This window comes from Harpia harpyja, chromosome 16, assembly GCF_026419915.1.
Source record: "Harpia harpyja isolate bHarHar1 chromosome 16, bHarHar1 primary haplotype, whole genome shotgun sequence".
Lineage (NCBI taxonomy): Eukaryota > Metazoa > Chordata > Aves > Accipitriformes > Accipitridae > Harpia > Harpia harpyja.
The window spans coordinates 12,219,080-12,240,365 of NC_068955.1; the positions used below are offsets into that span (position 1 = coordinate 12,219,080).

The 21,286-nt window shown below is 36.3% G+C and overlaps 1 protein-coding gene across 1 annotated transcript; it reads left to right on the forward strand.

Annotated features, from left to right (window-relative positions):
- Positions 1-1,732: 1,732 nt before the first annotated feature.
- TESMIN (testis expressed metallothionein like protein) lies at positions 1,733-17,019 on the forward strand. Its single transcript, XM_052810625.1, is given in 11 exon segments — positions 1,733-2,209; positions 4,214-4,244; positions 5,071-5,129; positions 7,214-7,334; positions 9,092-9,168; positions 10,607-10,698; positions 11,364-11,435; positions 12,025-12,127; positions 13,624-13,761; positions 14,261-14,436; positions 15,878-17,019. Coding segments are annotated over 11 exon segments (1,539 nt in total). The 3' UTR covers positions 16,071-17,019.
- Positions 17,020-21,286: the final 4,267 nt, after the last annotated feature.

The following is a 21,286-nucleotide window of genomic DNA, read 5'->3' on the forward strand; positions in this document are numbered from 1 at the left end:
TGTGCCAACTTCTTGTGCCCCTCCAGCTTTCTCACTGGCTGGGCATGAGAAGCTGAAAAATCCTTGACATTAGTCTAAACACTACTGAGCAACAACTGAAAACATCAGTGTTATCAACATTCTTTGCATACTGAACTCAAAACATAGCACTGTACCAGCTACTAGGAAGACAGTTAACTCTATCCCAGCTGAAACCAGGACACTGGGCAACCTGTGCCAGGGCTCAGTCACCCTCACAGTGAGAAGGGGTTTCCTGATGTTCAGAGGGAACCTCTGGTGTTTCAGTTTGTGCCCACTGCCTCTGGTCCTGTCACTGGGCACCAACGGAAAAAAGCCTGGCTCCATCTTCTTTGCAACCTCCCTTCCATTTTATATTTCTGGGCTGAACAGTCCCAGCTCTCTCAGCCTTTCGTCATAGGAGAGATGCTCCAGTCCCTTATTCATCTTCATGGCCCGTTGCTGGACCCTCACCAGTGTGTCCATCTCTCTCTCGTACTGGGGAGCCTGGAAGTGGACTCAGCGCTCCAGCTGTGGCCTTACCAGTGCTGAGTAGCACTCTTCTACACGTGTTATCACAAGTAACCTCTCACTCAGAACCAGGGTCCTGGTTAATCTTTTACTCCCTGTAATGTGAGATAATTTCCAAGGGAAATTATACTTTAAATACAAAACAAACAAAAAAATCCCCCCCCCCCCCCCAACCACCCAAGCTAATTCGCAGGCCGTGGGTGTGCTCGTGCCTGCCTGTGAGGAGCGCGAGACTCGCCCGCGCTGGCGAGGAGCGGCTCTCTGGCGCGTGCCCTGCCGCCATTAACGGTCTGGGGACTGAGGGGCGGGCGGCTGCTGCGGGGGAAGGTGAATTGCCTGAGGGAAGGGGCAGGGACAGGCACTCAGCTGAGGGCCCGGGGTGGAGGTGGGGCCTCTCCCTTTCCTCTCTTCCCTGGAAACCAGCGTGGTGAAGTGGGATGGGTTGGGAGGGCAGCCAGAGCTCCCGGGCAGGGCTGATCTCCTAGTCCGCTCCGCCCCAGAGCTGGCAGCGGCTGATGCGTATGGGTCAGAGACACTTGAGCCTTCAGAGGGTTGGTATATCCCGGTCCCAGCAGGGGCACATGGGTAGCTTGACCCTCCCCATATTGCCGTGGTCTAAATCCAGAAATATTAGTGATGACAGTGCAGGTGGATCTTGGCCTATGTCTTCTTAGTGGTGGCCTTGTGATACTCTGGGCAGAGGTGCTTTGGCTTGCGTTGTCAGTAACTGGCAGTAGTGACATGGAGAGTGCAGACAAGGTTTGGTCTTAACATGCTACTTACTGACACAAACTTAAAACAGCGTAATTATAGCTAAGTACTACATCAAATTTGATTGATTTTTTTTGACTACTAAAGCCAAGTAGCAAAATTCTGATTCAATTCTGAATGCTGTTAATGTGTTTAAAAGTTAGAAAGAATGTGTTCTTATGGTAAAAGCAGCTTGTTTGTGTTGGCATGGTGGCCTGTATTTTCTGAAAGCTAGATTCAGAACCCCAACAACCTCTTCCAGCATTATGTTTTTAAGTTTCACAGTTACATGTTAATTGGATTAATCTTCAGTATTCTATATACATGTTGTTTGGTTAAGACTATTTCATTCACTTCTAGATAGAAAAACTATTCAGAAGAATACTGAAATAGAAAATTTAATTATCTTCAATGAAAAAAAAAATATGAAACAGTTGACAGTCTGTCCATGACTATGGAGAATCAGATATTGCTTGATATAAGATCAGTAATAGACAGTGGACTTGTAACTGAAATATTTACTCAAAATAATCCTGTTAGTTCTGAAAACTTTCATCTGGAAACTGCAGTAATTAATAATCCCATTGAAGAAGGATTGCTATCTAGCCAAGACAATCATTTATGCACTGTAAATGTGGGAGAGACCTTGTTAGATCACTTCAAGTGTCCACTTACCATTGAAAATCAAAATACAATAGTAAAAGTTGAAGTACATCCACATGGAAACAACAGCTGTGATGATGAAGATCTTGAAAAATACAAGGAATTAAATCTTCCAGAAGCAGCTGAACGTATGCATTCACCTTATCTGCCTTCAAATGGTGTCCACTTTCTTTCTTCTGTAGCAATGCAGCACAAAAATTGCAGTGTTCCAACTTCAAGCATTTTCTCTCCAGAAGGAACAGTCAATCAAAATGTCAGAATGATGCCAGTAAGATTAAGTGAAATAGGAATTTTTATATATTCATGCTTGTTTGTGACTTAAATGTGGAGAACTGCCACATGAAAACTTACATGGGATCCACATAATATTTACAGTTATGTCATAAATTTTATACTAGAACAAACTTAGTAGTAAATACAGAAAAAAATTTCTGGTTTATGTTGCCAGAAACAGCATGCAGTGTGAACATATGGTTCTGACTGCTGTTCTTTTTTGTCCATGTTATGAACCATATTTTTAAATGGCTGGGTAGTTATTTTGCTTATTAAAAAAAACTTACCATGTCACAAATATGCCCGCTTTGCTTTTATATTACCATCTGTATTAGCAACTATTAGATAATTGTACAAAGTACAAACTTTTGTTCTTTAGTTCCACAGGTGACACACTTGTCATCTTAAAATTTATAGTCCAAATGAGTTAAAAAGTAATTTATTTGCAGCAGTAAACTGTAGCCTGTATTGTTAAATCTCCATGTGGAAAGTATTTTTGTAGGAGAGAGGGGTTTCCCATTGCTTACCATGTTTGGCAGTTTTTCTGTATAGTTTGAAGTTACATTTTCTATGTTGGATCAATTACTATCTAGAAAGGTATGCAGCATAAAACTTCTTGTGATGCTCACAGGATCAAATCCATCTGCTTAATGCAGGCTATTCATATGTAGAATACTTATGTGTCCTTGCATCTTTGTTTATGGCTGTAAAATATCGTCTGAAGAAATCTCCAAATCTTAAGTTTGCACTGTGGCTGCTTCTAGAGGGGCACTGAGGTTTCCTTTGAGAAGCTATCTTGAAATAATTAAGCATACCAGTTGACATTTTTTTCCATGTAAGTATTTTGACAAACAGTGCTGTTTTCACATTCAAAAATCAAAAGCATTAAGAAAAACCCCCAAATCACAAAAATTACTTGGTTGAAAAAGAGGTCTGGTTTTCCCTTGCAGTATTCCACCGAGGTGCCAGGCTGAAGCCAGGTGGCAGCTGCGGGGCTGTCTGTGCAGGAAACCTCCTATCACAGAAATCATTGCTGACACTACCCAGCCCAGTATGTTTCCCAGTGGCGTCCTGAGATGCTTGAGCTCTACTGTGACATTTGCCTTACGTGTTTTGGTTTTCTTTCTGATTTCAGGTTACGGTTATAGTTTTAAAGTATCTCTGGCTTGGAAGGTTGTTTACACACGTGCTCAATATTATCAGTAGTTCTTTAATAACCAAGACCTTCAATCTTTTGAACCATTAATAAGATTCAAAAGACTGGTGGAAGCCTCTAGAAAATACAGATGTGATTAATGCTTAACAGTTGCTTTCTTCAAATTCAAGTTGAAGATAATGAAAATTTGTTCATCTCTGTACAAAGAGCTAAAAATGACATTTAGAAAATATCTTTCTGACCAGCTGTCTTCCTAGTATCATTACAGTTTATCACACTAAATCTGCATGTTTTCTTAATCTGCCTTGTTTCTTGAAGGTATTAGAACAAAATTCTAATCAGGTTATAAATAATTTTATTGAAATAAAGCAAGCTGATTCATTTCTACACTGCTTGCTTACCCTCCTGAACTGCTGTCTATATTAAAAGGAAGCGCAGCACACACAGATAGAGAGCAAATTGTCTACTTCAAAAAAATCTCAATTCTAATTTGAAACTAGAAAATAGTTGGTTTCTGTCTTTGTTCCATTTTCTATTCATTTGGTTTGGTTTTGAAAATACAGATGTAGGCATTAAGTATGATGCTATTATAGTTGTAAATGCATTAGATCTGAACCATAACTATATGTTGAGCAGAAAAAGCAGAGATACTATTCAAGGTATATAACGGTATCTGGTAATCCTGATAGGCCACAGCATTTATGTGCTTGATTATGACATGAAAATGTAAATAACTTCCAATTTCCAAGGCCTCTTTAAGTCAGTTTTTTTGTTTATTCATTTGGCTTTTTAAAAATTAATCATTTAATGCATGAAATATAAATAAAACATTCTTTTCTTCAGGTGTTCAGATCATTTATACCTCCAGTTGCAGGTAAGAATAAATGTATTTGTATGACCAATTTAAAGGAATGCAAAACAGTACTATACAGTTACAAAACTTGACCAATTGCTTAAGTGGTAGGTGCCCTAAGTGATTGAGGGGGATTTTTTTTTAATTTTTATTTTTCTCCTCTTATAAGTTTAGGGGAGGATTTAAATGGCTAAATAATTAATTTCTGGATTTGGCAAAGTGCAATATGACCCTTTTTGGATAATGTTAATATAACTAAGGAGAATGGACCACTGTTCATTCATGTATGTTCATGTTGCTTCAACCACGTACTTCAGTCTTACTTTTGATTTTCCCTTCCTCTCATACCACCTCCCCGTTCCTTCAGGGGACTGCGAAGAAGATATTCCTTCTTGCAACACAATTTTTTTTTTTTCTTTGAGTTGAACCATGTTTTTATTTCCCTTTCAAGTTTGCCCACCAGTTATGAAAGTTAGGTGGTTTGCACTGATGCTGCTGATGACAGTAACCTTGTGAGCAGTTGTTTGATGTGTTCTGCCCATAAGCTGTTCACAATCCTGCTCAGGGTTAAACTGACTGCTAGATTTGATCTTACAAGGTAGTTTATCCTGAAGCTAAATGAATTTGTGCCAAATGGGCACAATAAACCTTTTAAAGACATCAAAAAGACACAGAGTGAAGTCTGTTTTTCCCAGCAAGGCTGTTACAAAAGAATATTAAATATTTCTTTCACAAGAATGTCGTGCTGTAGTGACATCAAAATCTCTTTCATTGATGCTGCAAAGGAGTTCTTGGTATAAAACACTGATCTTTTTGTAAACAAAACATGCTTTATTTTATGTACTAGAATCTTCCAGTGATATCTGTGGCTTACCTCAGACTAGTTCTTCTGTCTGTGATGAAATAGTAAGTATGCATGCAAGATTTTATTATTATTGGAAGAATCTGTCCAAGTGTTGAATATCTAAAATGGGATTTATTCTAAGTGCCAGAGGGTAACATGTTCTTTCAAACATTGTGCTATCTGATCTGCTCACAAAAGAGAGGGAAAGAAAAATGTTGCTGCGTAGATTTCTACACTGCTACATTGTGGCGGAAGGGAGAACAGCATCTGGGTTTTTCTCCTGTTTCTGTTCCTGTTGGCTCAAGTCTGGTTGGCTCCTGTCTGCCACTTGCACATTCTGGTTCCTGTTCAGGCCAGTTAGGGAGCGGGCTTCTCCTAAGGCCGCCTGAACACAAACTGCCTGGTGGGGCTCTGCCAAATACCCTTGGGGAGCTGATTAGTATTTGAGCCTTTATCACATGTGCAGTGTATATAAAGGAACAGAGCTGGGGATGAAAATCTGGCTTTAACATTAGCATTCACTGCCTATGGAAAGATGTTCTTTGCAACTTAATTATTCTCTTAAAATGCTTGAATTTTTCAAATATAATTTCCTAGATCTGTGCAAGACAAATTATAGAAATGCAGATATTTCATGAAAGGGAGATTTCTGAAAATTACTGGAATTTTGTAGCCAGGTTTTTCAAGATTGTCCATTCAGTTTTTTAAAGTGTGTACTGAGAGGGGCAAGGCCTCATCTGGAAGTGTGACTTTTGTGAAGATGACACTGTAATAAGGTAATGGATCAGCAAGAAGGTGATAAATTGGTTTTCAACAAATGCAAGTGGCACCACATCTATGATGGAATGCCATGACACACAGTAGTTGATCACCGTAACAAAAGTTAATTTTGGAACAATCTAATTTATAGGTATAACTGAATTTGCAGACCAGTCACCCATGACTACTTCTTACTTAGAGTAAATCCCAATAATCCCCAGTCAAGTTATATAATTCAAGATTAATTCTTGTTTTGTATAATTTGCTGTGACTATTGCCTAACTTCTCCAGGGCAGTTTAGAAATCAGTTGATGCTTCATGATTCTGGGGACACTGAACGCCATTGTTACTGTAAAGTATGTTACTGTTCATTGTTATTCTTCAGGAATATTTTTACTTGAAATATGAGCAAAAATCATTCTGCCATTGACAAGTAAATTAACTATTCTCAGTATTACATTTGAATACAATCCTTGCTTTAAAATATATGATTTATGCAGATAAATTTTTAAATTTATTGTATTTGCTTGGAATTTAAAGTAGATTTTAAAGCATGCCTGTTAAGATTTAAAACATTGTATTTCAGGCTGAGGTAAGAGAGGCAGTTAGTACTGTTATCAAGAATCACCAAGACAGAGCAATTTTTCAGAGTTCAAATATTGACGAGTCTGGCTGCAAGTTATTAGCATTACACAGTGTAGCAGAGGAATCCAGATGTTCACACAGAAATGATTCCAACCCTGTGGTAATTATATCCTGTAATTGATAACAAAATCATATGCTAGAGAAAATTAACTTATTTGTACCATGCTAGCATCAAGAAGTCCCACTTAGTAAGTGCTGTATCAAGAATAATAAGGCAGTTCCTTCCTTGGACTCATAGTCTAAATTTTATCTAGTTACAGTGCTACTTTATATATATATAAAACACATTACTTTCTATTTAACAGCTGGAAACCAAAAAAAACAAATGAGAAGATTACTTCCTCCAAAGGAAAAGTCTTGATTTAAAATCACGGCTAAATAAATGAAATGAAACATGAACAATTACAATGGCATGTTCTGGTTAGGAAACTGAATCTGAAGACAGCGGACTAGTAAATAGCTAGAATATGCTCTCCAAAGCCCCATGGAGCAATTTGGAGAAGCAGGAATCCATATGACCTAGGTTGAGGAGCTACAGTGGTAGATCTCAATAGCTGCTTCCAAAAATAAATTAAGGGTCAAAACCCAAACATCTTAATGCATAATGATCCCATTTGAGAGATTCCAGTCTGTGATTAGGAAGCTTTATAAGACAGGTGGTACTCTTAGGAAAACTTTTATATTTATATGCTTAGAATTACAGTTTCTTAGGTGAAACCTAATCATTAGTTATCCATTCCAGGTTATCTGTCAGTTGGAAGGAGGTACTCAAATACTCTGTATAAACAGTTGTGGCACACAAGGACTAAAACCAGTTCATCTAGTTCCTGAGTATCATGACCAACATAATTATGTTCAATCAGGTACAATAAAAATGAAAATTATCTCTAGCCTGTCAGACGGTATATCACAGATAGATTGTTAATATGCAAATGCATGTGTTTATGTTCTTAAGCAGCAACAGTGGGACGTGAGCCAAAGCTAGTGTAGCTATCACCAGTTATTATTTTACTTCATTTTATAATTAAAAAATTGCTAGGCGCTTCAGTGTAATAAGAATGATGTAATGGATATGTTGAATTTATTGAAAGTTTTTAATATGCAGATTATTTTCCATATAAAGCACATTTAGCATAAACAGCTGCATACGTTTGCATTTACCCTAGCTTGCCACCAAGTGTCACTGTTTGTCTATAAATGAAGAGCAGCGTTGCGGGCTATGGGTATACTTTCGCCTTGGGATTCAGAATGTCTCACTAATATTTACATAATTATGTGAACTTGAAATGCTATCAGTTTTTAAAGAAAGTAATTTCTGAAGTCCTAAAGTTAATGCTGTTTAGATGGAATAACACATTTTCATCTGAGCAGTAACAAAGTATTTGAGTATAGTTTAGTTTTAATTTAAATAAATATTTCTTTACCTACATATAGCTTCCTCAAAAACATTATTGACGTGGTTTATTTCATTATTTATTATTATAATTTTATTTCAGTGGTGCATTTTGATGGCACTGTGAAAACAAAGCCTTTTAATATTAGACACTATACAAGCACAGATACTGTTCTCAATATCAATAGGTGCTGAGTGTGAGCATCTCTCAGCAGATGCTCCAGGTATGGAGCCTGTTTACTTATATGTCAGAAGCCATCAGAAGAGTAAACCAGGCACATTCAAGTTAAAGGTCATGTTCGTTCAAACTCTCTTTCATTTGCTGTAATGGTAGGGAAGAAAAAGCTGAGGAGTACACTGGCGTATGTTTTTTTAGTTTTTATTTGCTTGACCTTCCTTCTGTTTTACTCATCTTCATAGCAAGTAAAAGAATTGAGTACAGCAATTATATCTAAAAGTTTCTAGGGACTAATCTCTTCAACTTTTGAATTAAGCTGTCCTTTGGCTTCCATTTATTTTTCTTTCTTTAGATGGGAAGGAAGTAAGTAGAGGTATAAGATTCATCTTGTAATCTTACTATGACTGATGCTTGCTTTTTTCTGCACAGGCCAGGATGCTCACTTAATGCAGTTCTTCACCAGGACTTACACAAAGGCTTACTCTTACAGCTATGGTTTTCTCCATGGGTTTTTAGTAATTTTTTTCATAAGCTAAAGACCTATATTCCAAATGCTCTCTCAGAACTCTGGAAATTTGTAAAATATGAACTCAAGATAAATATATTTAATTGTTTCTGATATTTTTCTTATTTTATCAAAATATTTTAAGTCTATGGCATTTGAATTTAAATGTACTTGATGTCATAGAGTAAAATCCTATGCTCAAATTCCTAGCTAACAAATTGATGGTGGGTTCTTCTGTCAGGGGTATTTTTGTGTGGTCAGGTTTTTATACTTGATTTTTGCAATGAGAAAAACATTTCTGGAGAAAAAACTTCTAAGTCCTTCATAGACACTATTTATTGTAGAGTAAGTTTGGATTCGAAACTAAGTTGTAGGAAAAAGTGCTAACAGAGGACAGACAACCTCAGGTAATTTTTTTTATTAACAAAAGAAGTTGAAGATACCAATTTACCTGTATGCTTAATTCAAAAAATATTTATGCATAAATGAAACTTTATACACTGTGAGTAGTTCTGCTGTCTTCAGGTAAATGTCTTCTTTCCAGATGTGGACAACCCTGTGACAGGTGTACTGGGGCAGGTTTTGCCTGTTCCAGGTGAACTGGTTCTGAATGAACAAGAGGTAAGTAAGCTTTATCCTTTAAACTTGTTAAGTACAACATACACTATTCTCCCTTTTCTTAAAATGGGTTGAGAAGTCTATGTTGGGAAGTAACAATTGTATGCATTTTCTAAAGACAGTTTAGCTGGTTTGGACAGATTAGTTCTGCACACAGTATTCCTTCTGCATATAAAGATTTCTGATTTCAACATATTCTAGAAGTAATACCAGAATTAAAAATACAGTTTTCCATAAGAAAAATAAATTTATTCCAGTTTTGAAACCTTGAATTTGGTATTATATAGATTATGTTATTTCTGAGAACCATTTTAAGACTCTTTTGGGGTGAAGGAAAGAACATTGACTTTTGCCAGCAGAAAGGGAATATTTTCTTCCAGTAGGATTTTTTACACTCTTTTGTCTTGATTAGGATTTAACAGTCATTAAGTCTTTATAATTTTTGTTGATTATCTTTTTTGTTGATGAAAATTGAACAGAAGACTAAAAATCTTTGCAGATGTTTGGCTTCTCATGTGTTACTTCCAACAGAGGTGGCAGCAAAAATCACTGCAAATTTTTAATTGTTAACTTTTGATTTGTGAAGGGAATATGTGATGTTGATACAAACACAGCAAATGGTTTGTGGATAGCAGCCACTATCATAAAAGAGGGAAGAAAAAACCCAAGGGTCAGATCGAACATTGACCTAGGGAGTCTTTCGTCTCTAAAGGTGGTATATCTGCAAATTAGTTCCTAAACATTCTGGAGCAGTGGTGTAGACAGGCTTGTAATTCTTCTCTAACTTTATCCTAAATTAGTTGTTTCCTAGATTTTTTCCCTTCCTTTAAATACATTAATTTTCCTCTTCTTTATGGCCAGCTAGATTAATTACCTGTTAAAATAACAGTGATTTACAATTATTCACTGTCCCTCCATTACCAGTAATAACAGCATAATCCTAATTGTTCTTCCCTTGTCTCCCTCCATAACCAGGCCCTTATTAATTGTATGTCTGAAGATACAACAGTGTGTTTTCTTGGCCTGTGAGCTGATTATTTTTTTAAATTTTGCTTACTTTTCAACCAATTAGATGTCATATTGCAGCTGAACATAACATAAATCATCAAGTCACTAGCCAGTTTCAACTGATTACTGGAATTAAAAGCAACTGAACCTAGAATTACCAGTAAATTGAAAATAGTGCACCAACACTGCGGCCCTGAAAGCTGTTCTTGGTTCTTTGCATTGGGAGAAATGGGATTCTTGACATACTGAATAGTTTCCAAGAGGAGATGCATGCAGTTTTCATGACTCTCTACTTCCATGAGTTTTTATCAGTAACTTTGGCAATCAAATTATCCCAGAAACATTTTCTTTGTGTTACTTTTCTCTGTTAACTTACAAGAGTATTTTTTTTAAAGTTAACATAAACAGGATATATGCATTTTATCTTGAACAGTTTGAAAATGGAACCTTACAACCAGTAGCTAGTTCTGCCACATTCCATCTAGAAACAAATCTGCACGGGCCAGTGAAAATGAACTCAGAGGGGTAAGATGCGTGAAACGTCTTACATCCATGATGACTTTTGAATTTTAAAGTGGCAATGACACCTAGACATTTTCATGTTGCATAGCTGCTACTTTCTCGTAACAAAAATGCAAATCTGTAAGAGTGCTTTGTGTATATATCTCAGTAGTCATGCTGCCAGTTGCTGGCGGTCAAGACTATGTAGCATGGTTTCAGGTTTTCTTAGGATCAGTGCAGTTGTGCTGTCCATTTGCCTGAAAAACATTTAATTTTCTAAGTTAATGTATATGTTTCCAAATCTAATTAGCATGTGTTTAGCCTGTATTTCTAACACTAATGGAATTATTTTAATAATATTTAATTGCAGATCATTTTTAAATAAGAGGCAGGTGCAACCCCAGTGTGAAAGGTGAGAGAGCTTTGCAGTTGCACAACCGTTACCAGTTTGTAGGACTAAGGGCAGACCTGTCCCAAGTAGTGACAGCTAGTGGATAGAGGGAGATTACAGGTTGCTTATTCTCTTTTTCTCATGTATTCTGTGAGGCCACACTTGTTAAGTAGCACCAATATTGGTGTAAAAAATAAAATCAGTATTTATTGTTTCAAAACTATAGAACAATTAGTTTTCATTGTAGTTATATTTGTGTATTTTTTTCTAATTTTTTTTCCTTTTTCAACTTGTGTAGCCTATCTTTTGGTTCAGGGGTTACAAAGTCTAAGAAACCATGTAACTGCACAAAATCTCAGTGTCTTAAATTGTAAGTAACAGTTTTTCAACATTTAATAAATGCTAATAATAGTGTATAGATGAAAGGATAAACATACAAGAAATGTGTGCTTTCAAATGAACAGTACATACGTGTCAAAAATTACTCATCTGATATTGAGTTAGAAAGATCCACAGCTGACATAAACTAGTGTCACACAAGCTTGGTGCAGAGGTGTAGATGACTGCATATAATCCAAAGTATGAAAAATAAAAAGAGAAGCTAGAAGAATTGTTCAGAGCATATCTGGAAAATCCTATGTAGAATGTAAATTCTGTATACTAAAATACAATTTCTCTGTCTTGCTGCTGCTTTCTTTCATAAATAATATGCACAGAGATGTATACACAATAATTAATGTTTGATTCGTTGATGGACTGGCTGTATTTTACCAAATGCAAAACTGAAAGAGAGAGAAGCTCTTTGTCTGGGTTTGGATGTGATTAAGTTACAGAGGAAGGAACATTTTTCATGAGAAGAAACTAAACATTCTGCATAGAAGTAGACTTTAAATTTAAAAATTTGCACTTAAACCAGTTAATCTTTTCATTTCTTATGTTATTTTACATGTTAATCATAGATATTGTGATTGTTTTGCCAATGGTGATTTTTGCAACAACTGCAACTGCAATAATTGTTACAACAATCAACTTCATGAAACTGAGCGATTTAAAGCCATTAAGGTAAAAAAAAAAATACAATACACATTGGTATCAGCTTCTTGTGTGAAAAATATAGCAGTATTGTTTCTTCCACTAGTTACAGCATTTGAAATATGTTATTTTTAACATAAATGAAGTTATGTGTTGCCTCTGTATTATTCTTACATAAAGAAATTTAGGGATTTATTTCCTTCCTTTTATAGAACTTCTGATACTTTGGATTAAAACTACTGATGTGTTAACTGAATGATAATTTTTATTCTTGGAAGGAAGTATTCAAACCCAAATTTAATTTCAGAAAATTTTTTCATGTGAAGGAAAATTTATTGTATCCCAAAGTCAGACAGTAGTTAAAGGAAAACAAATTATTACTATCCGAATTATTATTCTCATTGACAGATCTTCTGCAGTTGTCTGTGTTAGTCTTACTGGTTGACCCATGCAGCAATGCAAAGTTGGCTTTCCTGGCAGCGACACTGAAACCTGCACTAGTGAGAAGCAGGTTGCTTCTACATTTGGAGATTGATTTTACTAGTGGAATAAAGAATAATATGTGGGATAATTTTTGCATGTATGTCGAACTGCACAATCTGGGCAATAATTTAAGCTAATATGTATATTATGTTTTGAAATTTTTAAAGTGATAATGAAAAGTCTTACTCTACTGCAGATGCTTTAAGGATATATTAATGGCTTTGTGCTTCTTGTATGCAACTCTCCAGAACAATCTTTGTATCATTCACATCATTTCTGGATTGTACAAGACATTGATCTAATTAGAGTTAGAGCTTTGCCACATCCAACCAGTCAAAGCCACAGCAGTTTTTGCTGTCAGTATGTAACAACTAGTTTTCAAATCAGATGCTCATCTGTAGTTCAGCTGATGGGGTTGTTGGTGTCTAAGCATTCCTCTCACTGCTGTAGATGGCATCTTCTAAAGCATAATAGATCTTGTTTGTCACTGACAAAAGCATACCTGTGCCATCCATAAATATTGTACATAAAGGGCATATAACCTCTTTAACCTGCCTTTTAGTAGTCCATGGTATTGCGAGGTCTTGGGACCTAATAAAAACCTGCTGTTCCAATCCAATGCTGATTTCAGTGAATGGTCTTTGTATTGGGCCATTAATAAAAAAAGATATGTTTAAAACTTCTGAGATGTATGTAACTATGTATGCAAGGGTACTTTCTTCACTGAGAACTTTTTATTTCTGGTGAAAGCAGTGTCAGCAGTGAAAGGAAACCAGCCCCAAGAGAAGAGTAGATGGGTCATTTACATTATTCCATAAAAACAATGTATGTTGCTTCCCGTGGTAGAGCCAACTTGGCTTAGTGTTTTGGAATCTTTGAATTCCTGCTCTCACATGCCATGGAAGACTCCTTTATCCATGGGCTTCATATCACCAATGATGTGAGTGGAAAGAAAGGACTTCTTATTTAACATTGGATCACAGTCATTCAGGTGTTTAAAAACATTTCTTTAATTTCTCATAATCTAGCCATTTTTGTTTTAGGCCTGTCTTGATAGAAACCCAGAAGCTTTCTTACCAAAGATTGGGAAAAGAAAACTAGGAGAAATTAAACCTCACCATAACAAAGGATGTAATTGCAAGCGCTCGGGATGCCTCAAGAATTACTGTGAGTGCTTTGAGGTGAGTCAGGTGAACTTTCCTCTCATCACTTACTACCTTAACATTGATTATATTCTGTAACTACTAGTTGCAAAAAAGAAGCACAGTCTCTTTCTTGTCATGTCTTTAAAGAACTGAATCTGGCTGAAGTTGGTCAGCTAAAATTTTCAGTATCAGGAGCTCTCAGCCCATGACTTGCTCCAGAAGAAGTGAGGAATGGTTTTCTGCTAATCCCGGTAGTTTCTATCTGTGGTATTTTGTTATCTTGCAAAGTTATCCACAAATTGAGGGGAGGAGTGATTTGTCCATGTACAGAACATCAGTCTCCACAGAGAATCCATGGAAAAAAACCTGTCTTGCTTCCTTACTTTATTGATACTGATGGTTTCGCTCTGGGAGTATCCCAGACCAGCAGCACATCTAGAATAAGTGCCTGGTGGTATGGCTCCAATGGTTGCTCAAATGTACGTTTTATTTAAGATTTATACAATTTTTATTCTAAATATTCTATATTTGCCAGGCTAAAATTATGTGTTCCTCTATTTGCAAATGCATTGGTTGCAAAAATTATGAAGAAAGTCCAGATGAAAAAAAACAGTTCAATGTGCTAAACTACATGGACATTGGAAATGATGAAGGAAATAGCCCAGTTTTAACATCAACATTTGAAGAGTTACCAAAATTGAAGACAGACAGGTGAATACTTGGAAATAGCACTGCATAATCCATTGGTTTGACTTTATTAATTTTTTGTGTAACCATTATCATAATTATCTAAGAAATAGTGATGAAAATGACAGATGGCTTATATACAAAGAATCACTTCACATAGTATATGCCATCTTGCTTCTATAAATAAAAAAATATCTAAAGGAGAGGCTATAACTATCCTTTAAGAATATAGTATACAGAGTTCAGGGATATATGTATTAGTTCTGCTTACAAAACAGCAGTTATTTATGTACAGAGCACATATTTCATTCTCTCAACTTTTTTCCCCCTTAGCTACTTTATGTTTTTCCTTCAGTTTCTCTGTTCTTAAATTTTTCTGTGTTCAAGCATTCATTTCTAACAAAACCTTGACCAAAGAAGTACTAAGAAAATTATGTTATTAACATGTTTGTGATGTTCAATTAATAAGCATGTTTATATCACTGCTCCTTTGCCATCTCTCCCATTCCTTTGGTCCACCTCCTGTCAATTTTATTTGTGTTGGCAATTTGGATTGTAAAATATCCTAATGTTGTTATGCTTTCTAACACAGTTGTAGCCTAAACTCTATTTTTGGTTGGTTTATAGTCATTTGGCTAATAAATAGAAACACCTGTTAATAATAATTAAAATTAATTAAACCACATCTTAATGGATTTTAGGGAGCTTTACTCCAGGCTCTAAAATTTTCAGTTTGCATATATAATTTTCTTTGCTTCTTTGCATCAAACATTACTTAGAAATTCTTATCTTAATTCCATTTTTAAAATACTTTCTGATGATATATTTTTAAAATATTTTATCAATTTCTGCTGTTGGTAGTATATTGATGGGGTAGATGGTGCCAAGTTATGCCTTTGCTTGAATCACACAGTAGGATGAGTTGTTATTAATGTAGCAGAATGAGTTATGATGTTAACGACTGGTATTTTCAAGAGTTTATTCAAAGCAAGACTGCTGAGGTGCCATTCAGGGAATCCTTAAGGGGCTTGGTGCTGTTTTCTTTAGCAGCAATAGACTGAATTTACATTTAGTACCTCCTAGACCCTGACTAAGCCTTTTTAACACATTTCCTTGTGCATAAGGCAGGATCTGATTATTGCATGCAGATGGAGGAAGAGGCTTGTTGTACAAGCTTTCCCTGTCTGCACCTGTTGGGCAGCATTTGCGTAGATTTGTTATGTAGTGTGAACACAGTCTTCCATGTGATAAATTAGAAAAACTCAGAAGCAATCTGTCAGAAGCTGAAGCTATTCAGTGTAGAACAGTGAAATTCCTACAAGGATGTATCTTACAGTAACAGTGCAGCTACTCGGATTCAGCTCTGTGCATTCCAACTCTTAACTGAGTTTTGCAGTTTGTCTTTTAAATTATTTTGTGTATTTAAAATTGAGACATTTTGTACTAGTTTCTTTTCCTCTGTCAGGGAACCAGCTGTATGTATATCTTGGGAAGAAGTGAAAGCAGTATGTGCTTGTCTCCTGATGCAAGCTGAAGAGGCAGAAAAAAGAGGTTACTCTGTTTGTCTAGCTGAGCGGATGATCATGGAGGAATTTGGGAGATGTTTATCTCAGATCCTACATGCATAATTAAAACCTAAAGGACTGAAAGTTGAATAATGTTCAATGTGTCATAAAGCAAATAAGTATTAATGTTTATATGTTGCCATAGTCTCAACAATTTTGGTACTTAATGATCTTACTTTGATCTTTCATAGGAATAATTTCATTTACTTCAGTTGAATTCTTTCTGAATTATGCTGGTGTAAGTGAAACCAGCACCCCATCCAGCATTTTTCTGAGTAACTTAATACTGTAGAAAGCTTATTAGATTTTGTACTAAAACAGATTTTCTCTGTAGTTAGGGCTTTCTGAGCCCATTCTTCAGTCTTTACCTAGATTCTTATTAAAAGCAAGTTTAACTTAAAATTACTTTATTGGATGTTTATGTGAGTGGAGATGCAGTAAAAACTGAGTAAGCATTTGCTATCTTAGTTTGGTTATTTTATGAATTGTGAAAAAATTCCTTTTCCAGTGGTAGTGGGCAAATCTACTAAGTTTAGCTTTGGTTCTTCTCTGTTTTGGCAACTTACTTCTGCTGTCTGTGGATGTACTATTTTTGGAAAACAGCGCAATGTTGTCAGTAGGTTTGGTACTTACTGTTGGAAAAAAACCCCATGCTAGACTTTGTTCAACATTAGATTTTTTAGACAGATTAGCCTCATAAAGAATAGGAGGAAGATGACCTCCTTTTTACCCCTATTATAAAGTACATAGTTTATGATGGGAAAATCTTTTATGTACATAGCATTTAGGATTGAAATTTGTGGAATCCTACATTTGCAATCCAGTTTCCCTTAAAGCTTGGAATAGCTTTTATTTAATTACTCATTTTTCTTATTCTCTGTGACATTTCTTCCTCTTCTCATTCTTACTGTTGGGATAATAGTAGATTTTATTTTCTCTCACAGGAGTAAGCTATTTGCTGCCATGTTTCTGGAAAAGAAAAAAAATTAAAAATTGTCATCTAAATGAGTTGACAGATATATAAATATTAATGCTTTTCAGTTTTAGAGATTTTATGCTAAGTTAATAACATATGCTTAGATGTTTTGGGCATTTATGCTTAAAAGAATAAAGATATTCTCCAAGTCATGTTGATTCATGAAAAATTCTTGCCAGGACAGCAGATGAGACTGCATGCTATCTTAAAATTTTGTTTAATAAGAGGAAGGGCTTTTTTATTGGTGGTAGTTGATATATGAATGGATTGCATTTTATATCTTTGCTTTTAACAACTGCTGCTGGAGGTTGATGAATGTCATAGGAGAAAATGGATTCTAAAGTGCTCCATAAGTGATATGGCATCATCTGTATGCTTCACCCCTTCCTGGGCCCTTCAATTCCTAAGATGATTTCTCTTGATTTTGGAATTAATACCTACATAAAGGCATCATCTTAAAAAGTATTTGTCCCCAGATAGAGTTACTATGAGGCCATAAATCAGAAGAGCATACAAGGGCTGTAGAGTCAATAGACACTCCATAAGGAAGCAAAGCTTGAAGAAAAAGAAGAAACCAGCCTGTATTGCTAAATCATACCTTGAAATCAAACCTCAGAAATCAACTCACTAAAATTCCCAGTGGAGGTGAGGTTCAGTAGGATTAACACTAGTAAACAAGAAACTAGGGTTAGGACTAGTGATGTAAGTATGGATTAAAAAAAGCAATTAGAAATAGAAATGCAAAATAAAATTAAAAATTATTGTGAGGAGTAGAAAAGATAAATGCATTGTAAGAGGAACTGTTAGAATCCTTGAAAAACTGAATTTAATGTAATAATACAGTCTCATCTTCAGTTGCATCTTAATTTGAATAAACACAGCAGAAGACAATGCCAGAATATAAAATGGCAAGTTATTAAGCCCAAAAGAGAGATGAGCTCAAAAGACGAGGAGAAAACAGTTAGGAAGAAAAATCGTAAGAGTTTGACTAGTCAAGAGGTTGAAAAATAATAAAGAAAGAGGAAAAAATCACAGGGAAAATTAAAAAAAAAAAAATAGAATTAAAAATGGAACTAGAGTAGGAAAGGTAAGAAAATTCTACCTCCAAAAGTAAAGGGTAGGAGTGCAGGAGAGAGATACAAATAGTATAGTAAGGGAAATGAATGAAGAAGACATGAGCTACAGCTTTGAGCAACATCTCTAGGCTCTCATCTCTGGTAAACATGATATCATATACATAATGCTGAGACTTTCACCCAGGGTGCCAGCTAAGAAGCCTTGAGGGAAGGTTTCTGAATTTTCGGCATAACTGTTCTAGGGAATATTAGAAAAGATATTTTTAGTAGAGAGAGGAAAATGTATTATTTTATAAAATGCTGCTAAATCTTCCTTTGGAATACTGTGTACAGTTCTGGTCATCTGTGCTCAAGAAAGATAAACAATTCGGAACAGATGCAGTTCTCAGAAAGGCTCCTGTGACAAATGAGAGAATGGAATATCTGTCTTTAGGTGGAGAGAACAAAGGAGTTCGATTTAGTCTAGGCAAATAAAGGCTGAGAGGAGATATGATTCCTCTTTATAAATAAATTCAGGGGATAAATAAAGAGGCATAGAAGCTGTTAAAGTATACATATCACTTACATTTGGAATAATAAGTAAGTTTTCCTAACTATTAAAAAAATAAGGTTCTGAAATGGCCTTGCAGATAGGATAGTGTCAGCCAGGAACCTAAAATATTTTAAAAAGGAACTTCAAAAATTGCATAATTAAAACAGATTTCCTGGAGACAATAAATTATGTCTGTAGTACAAGGCTTTCAGTGTCTATATGTTGGCATATTCAAGGGATTTTGAGAGGAAAGACGGTAGATTATGCCATATTTCCTTTCATTAATCTCATACTTCAGGGCTTTTGCTAGTCACCTATGGCACCTGGAAAAATTTCTTCGCCTTGATATGTCATTCTTAGAACCCTTAAGTACTGAACACTAACAGATGCTGAGGAAAAATGCAGGCAGTGTGTGTCCACCTTCCTAGAGATATTAAATTTCCCTGTTTAAATGCTCAAGCTTGAATTGATCAAACTTACTTTGGGATCATGAAAGAATTTTCAACAACATGAGACTGGGAATTTTTTTAGGATCTTCTACGAGGATCATCTATGTTTTTTAATGTTCTGCCAATTCAAAGATTTGCTTGATGTTGATGCTCTCAGTTTCTGATTCTTTCTTTAGCACAGTATTGTTTTGCATCTCTTGATTCATGTGTGAAATATACAAGAAAATGCTGGGAAGTGTTTGGGGAATGTGAGGTAGATGTTCTGTGATCCCTTCTAAACTGGACACAGATGTTGCTTATCGTCAACAAGGGACTGAGTTTGAAGAATCAACCCTGCATGCCTAAATTCCACACCAACAAAGTGCATGGTACCTGAGCAAGAAGAGCTCTGGTGATTGTAATAAGATCAGCCTGCAGTCTGCTTGTTGCCAGACAAGTCCACAGTGATGAGGTAAATACGATGTCAAACAAGGAATTCAAATCAGTGAGTGAGGATCAGCAGGGTATATAACCAGGTATAGATACATCTATGAAGTAGCTCAGGAAGGAGCAATGCCTGAGCTTAAATGCAGCTCCTGAGTGAAGGGGAAAGGTCCCCAAAAAGGCTTCTCGCAGCTCTTTCTCACACAAGTCTGATCCAAGGCTACAGCTATGCCATATCAGAGCTGGCCTCCAGCACAGGCAGCCAAACCCCTAGGAGGGGAGGAAGAGGTTGCAGAGTCTGTTGGTGCGTGGGGGTCCTGAGAGTATGGTCAGAACAACAGGTTTATTGTGCTGCTCCAGGTTCTGTGATTAGGCAGAGACCTGTAAAGCAGGTACCCCTTTTTCTCCCTCTCAAAGAAATAGCTTGTCCCCATTGTACAATGTTACCATTGTTCCCAGTTTTATTAAGGTTTGGGGTTTGGTTTTTTGTTGGGGGGGGTGGTGCATCCTTGCTTGGTAGTTTCAGCCTTTGTCAGTGACCCCAGTAAGTCAACACATGCCTTTTCACCATCTTTTCAGGCTTCACCCAAAGGGAGTTCTGGATAATCCCTTTTCAGTATTTTATATATCGAAATTTCTCCTTTTACTGTCCTATTAATTTAACCCCACGTTAAGTTTGGCCAGCTGATTTTTCCCCTTCCATTGTCTGCAGTATCTGGCAATTTCTCACACCCTGTTGGGTTAACCCTGGCTAGGTCTGGCCTTCTGTATGCATACCTTAACAATTAATGAGTATTACTGAAAGTGATGAACTTTGTACTGATATAAAATTATTATATTAATTGCATTCTATTTTACTGCACCGATAATGGTAGCAGTCATTTCTTATTGGATGATAAAACTCTAGTGTCATCATTTAATCCCTGTGTTTACGTGATTTTGGTTTATATTTTTCAGTTGCGGGAATTAAAAAAAAGAGAAAAAAAGAATGACTATACCTGTTGTAGTGACAGTTCTATGTACGTTTGGTACTTTGGGCATGTCTGTATTTCTGCTTCTGAGGTAAAGCAATGGTAAGTCAGCTCATTTTGTAGAGCTACTTGTAATCAATTAACAGAGCACACGGGCAACTGTACACAAATGGTCTTCATTCCAACTGTTGCAGCGTGGCAACCTACTGTGGCATACTTTATGTTGCTTATTCATTATAGGTCTTTTTTACAATCATAGTCAATAACTAATTAAACCATGTCAGACAGGTCTTTTGAGAGGTGCCAACAGTTAACAAATTTACTAATTAATTGCATACCACAGAGCTCTGTTTACAGAAATGATGTGGTTTATGGCTAAGGAGCTAAAGAGGGACTTTGGAGACCTGAGTTCACTTCTTACATCTGCTACATGCTTCCTGGCTGGTCTTGAGAGATTCACTGCATTTCCATGCCTTGATTCAGGAAAATATTTGAGTGAATACTGAATAATGAAGTCAAGCATATTGTCAAGGACCTTCTTGAATTAGGACTCTTGGAAGCGGGATGACAGGCCTGTCCCTCCTCCTTGTTTTCTTTTAGTTTGCCAGATATTTAGGGCTCAGTCCATAAGCCATCCAAGGTCTCTCTGTTTACTTCAGCAAGCTCTGAGTCAGGCCTTTAGAAAGAATAAGAAATATCAGACCCCGAGCAGCTACCTAACAGAATGGGGCTCTGATCCCAGCTAGGGCCTCTACTATAACATAAATTACAGAAGTACTCCTAATATGTTTGGGAAAAGAAGAGGTGTATAGCGAATTTGCAAAACCCAGTAGCTATCCTATAACCATACCCCAAGATAATGCTTTCATAAATCTTCATCAT